The sequence below is a fragment of the Cyprinodon variegatus genome, unplaced genomic scaffold (genome assembly GCF_000732505.1).
Source record: "Cyprinodon variegatus isolate N-32 unplaced genomic scaffold, C_variegatus-1.0 Scaffold522, whole genome shotgun sequence".
In the NCBI taxonomy this organism is placed as follows: Eukaryota; Metazoa; Chordata; class Actinopteri; order Cyprinodontiformes; family Cyprinodontidae; genus Cyprinodon; species Cyprinodon variegatus.
Genome location: NW_015150975.1, coordinates 14,909 through 18,042, shown reverse-complemented (window position 1 = coordinate 18,042; position 3,134 = coordinate 14,909). Strand labels below are relative to the sequence as shown.

Sequence of the window (3,134 nt, the reverse complement as noted above, 5' to 3'; positions counted from 1 at the left end):
ATTTCCTGAAAGGATGACTTACTTAAAGCAGTAATTAAGACCAAACTAAACAAATATAAACTATAAACATTTGTAGCTGTATAATAAACGTTTTTTTTTTTTTAATTAAGATTAAATTCTCTGTATATAGATAAATTATGAAATGTATATCCATGTATATTTTTTGCATTTTGTGATTTGCAATAAATTTTAAATACACAAAAATGTTAATTTACTAAAAGTATATTTTTTTAGATTAATTGATTACCTAAAAAATAATCAATATATTAATTGATTACTAAAACAAATTGATAGTTGCAGCCCTAAAAACAATTTTACTTATAGTTTTGTCTACAATCAACACAATCCCTTATTTTTCACTTATTATTTATTCTTCTATTTGGATTTTCCAATGAATTTGGTGTCATTTTATAGTGTTTTTTTTCTTGCTTTATTAAGTATCATTACCTTTCCCTGCTGGTCCTGTTCAGTTTTTTTTTCTCAGCTTTTCTTGTCTATGTGAGCAGAACTTTATAAGCAGCATAAACATAACATGTACGATGTTTTCCCGTTTGTGAAATGACTTTCAGCTGGATCAGCTGGTCATCGATTCTGCCATGGAGAAGCGGGAGATGGAACATAAACATGCAACTATTCAACAAAGAGTGAGTTTCTGTTTTAAATCTCTTTTCCTCTCAAAACCTTGGATTATTTGTAAATCAAAGGCGTCTGCTCTAAATTTTTCTTTTAAAACTAGTTGTCAATAGGATTTCATTCTACGCTGATGATAATAAACTGTTTATACCCAATTTGTTCAGGGTTTTTTTTTATCCGCTGTACGTTTTGTTGTTTCTGCTATGGTTTGGATCTTTAAATGGGGGACAGGTTGCTGCTGAGCTCCTCCTTCCTAGTTTCAGTTACCTTTTGTTCCAGAGCATCTGCTCTGACCGGGGAGGGATTAGAGGTGTGCATCTGGAAGCTGTTCGATTTATCTGCCAAACAAAGTGCGGCGCATTGATTTAAGCTTCAAATCAGGTGCAGCTAAGTGTTTTAGGACGTCTTAATCCTCCTGTTGTCGTCTGCAGATGGCTGGCAACAGTCAGCACATATGTGTGCTGATCCATAAGCCGGAGCTTCAGAGACCTTTTAGTCTTGCAAACTGCTGTTTCCAAAGCTTAGTGATAATTTGTAAAAAATTGACTTTATGATACTTTATACTTTTGCAATCTCAAAACCTGTTATGAATTAAATTAACAGCACCATTAACTGTAGTTAAATCATTTTGATACTTTACATATTGACATGTATACTTAGTATTGATGTAAATACTTAGGTTTTGGCTAAATCCTCCTCTTAAATCTCTCTGTCTTGAACATACTGACAATATTTTACACCAGAGGTCTTCAACGTTTTCCAGGCCTAGGACCGCCAAACTGATGGTGAGATGGAGCAGGGACCTCCTAATTATATATACTGTATGAAATTGTGTTATATCAAAATGGTCCTTTAGTCACTCTATTACAGATTTATCTGTTTACTACGGTGTGTTGAATTCATGTTAATGTGGATTTTAAAAAAATTCAATTAGTGGAAAGAATTGCAGGGAGGAATATAAAAAAAAAAAAGTCTAATCAGCCAAAACTTTCGCGACCCCCATGCAGTACCTTCGGGGACCCCCTAGGGGCCGCGGACCCCCTGTTGAAGACCTCTGTTTTCGACAATATGTCTTTATCATAAAAGTTGCAAAAAGATAAGGTCAAGCAGATGAATAAAGATTCATTTTAGGTTCAAAAAATTGTTTATTAAGGTGTGTTAATCTACCAACGTTATATCTTTAACCCTTTAAAGCCCGATCCAAGACTAAAACAAAACAGAAAATTACTTTTTCTTGGTTTGAATTCCTTATTTGCCCTTTTAACAAAATATGTAAAAAGAAAAAACAGAAATACATTTTTGATATTAATAATTTATTACTATGCGATAAGTCAAGATTATTTTTTGTGTAGTCTTCTACTGGCTGTTATCAGGTATATCTGATTGTGTACAATAGGATTTTGAGCAAAGTTTTTACCATTAAATTATGCAAAAGGTGTCAGATGCAAAACATTTCAGAAACCATATGTATCAAATACGATACATTTGGCATTACAGGGTTAAAATGAACTGAAAAACTAGAAATAATAAAGATAACTAGAATAATTGATTAGAAAGATAATTGATAGCTGCAGTCATATTCTTTAATAAGCAGAGATACTGATAAAAAGCGACCAGCTTTTATTTAGGTTTAAGCCTCATGATTAGAAGGTCAACTCCTAACAAAACTAAATTTGATAAGTTGCAAAAGATTAATCTTCCATGGTTAACTTTGTTAGCCAAAAACTAAAGGTGGACTGGTAGAGTTCAAAATCAATGGAAACAGTCTGCTAATCCTGTTTAATAAAGTGCATCATATAAAGCAGGGCTTCCCTTACGGCCACACTGCAAAAAAGCTAAATCTAGATAAGTCATTTTTTCTTATAATAAGTGCATTTGTTCTTGAATTGAGGAGGTAAAAGAGACATTTTGCCAATGGAACAAGACAATTTACACTTAAAATAAGAAAACACAATTGCATTGTCTTATTTCAAGTGCATATCATCTAATTATCTTAGTTTAAGGGTAAAAATACTCATTCCATTGGCTAACTATCTCGTTTACCTACTCAAATTAAGGGTGAATACACTTAATTTATGAAATTTTTACTTTTTTCTAGATTGTTTTTGCAGTGCAGCACTGATTGGAAATGAGAAAAGCAGTTCTGTTAAGCCTTTTTCAAGGTAGTACCGGTAGGTCATTTTTAAATAGGAATCTGCTTCATGTTTGTTGTTGCAATCGGTGCCCTGAGGGCATTCTGGGCTTAGGGTACAGTTCAGGGGGCATTAGTGGGGGGGGGTCTACAAGAGCCAGTGAAACTTCAGTCTTTCCAGGATGCAAACGCCCGTCTAGAACCAGTAAGCCTGCACTCCCCACATGTACTTTGATCTGCTTAGTGGGGAGTGGTGTTAAATTTTTATGGAGCCTTTTTGCCACATGGTCACCATTTAGGAACAAGTGCAGGTTTTACTTCTGGTCTTGCTTTGGATGTTTTTTTTTTTTTTTTTTTTTTTTTTTTTTTT

The 3,134-nt window shown here is 33.6% G+C and overlaps 1 protein-coding gene across 1 annotated transcript in view; it reads left to right on the top strand.

Moving 5' to 3' along the window:
- Positions 1-3,134, top strand: part of LOC107095063 (arf-GAP with coiled-coil, ANK repeat and PH domain-containing protein 3-like) — a gene marked incomplete at its 3' end in the record, with an annotated part of 24,493 nt that overhangs the window by 7,301 nt on the left and 14,058 nt on the right. The window contains exon 6 of the mRNA XM_015391033.1: positions 570-644. Coding sequence (XP_015246519.1) covers positions 570-644 — 75 coding nt within the window. The remainder of the gene's footprint in view (positions 1-569; positions 645-3,134) is intronic.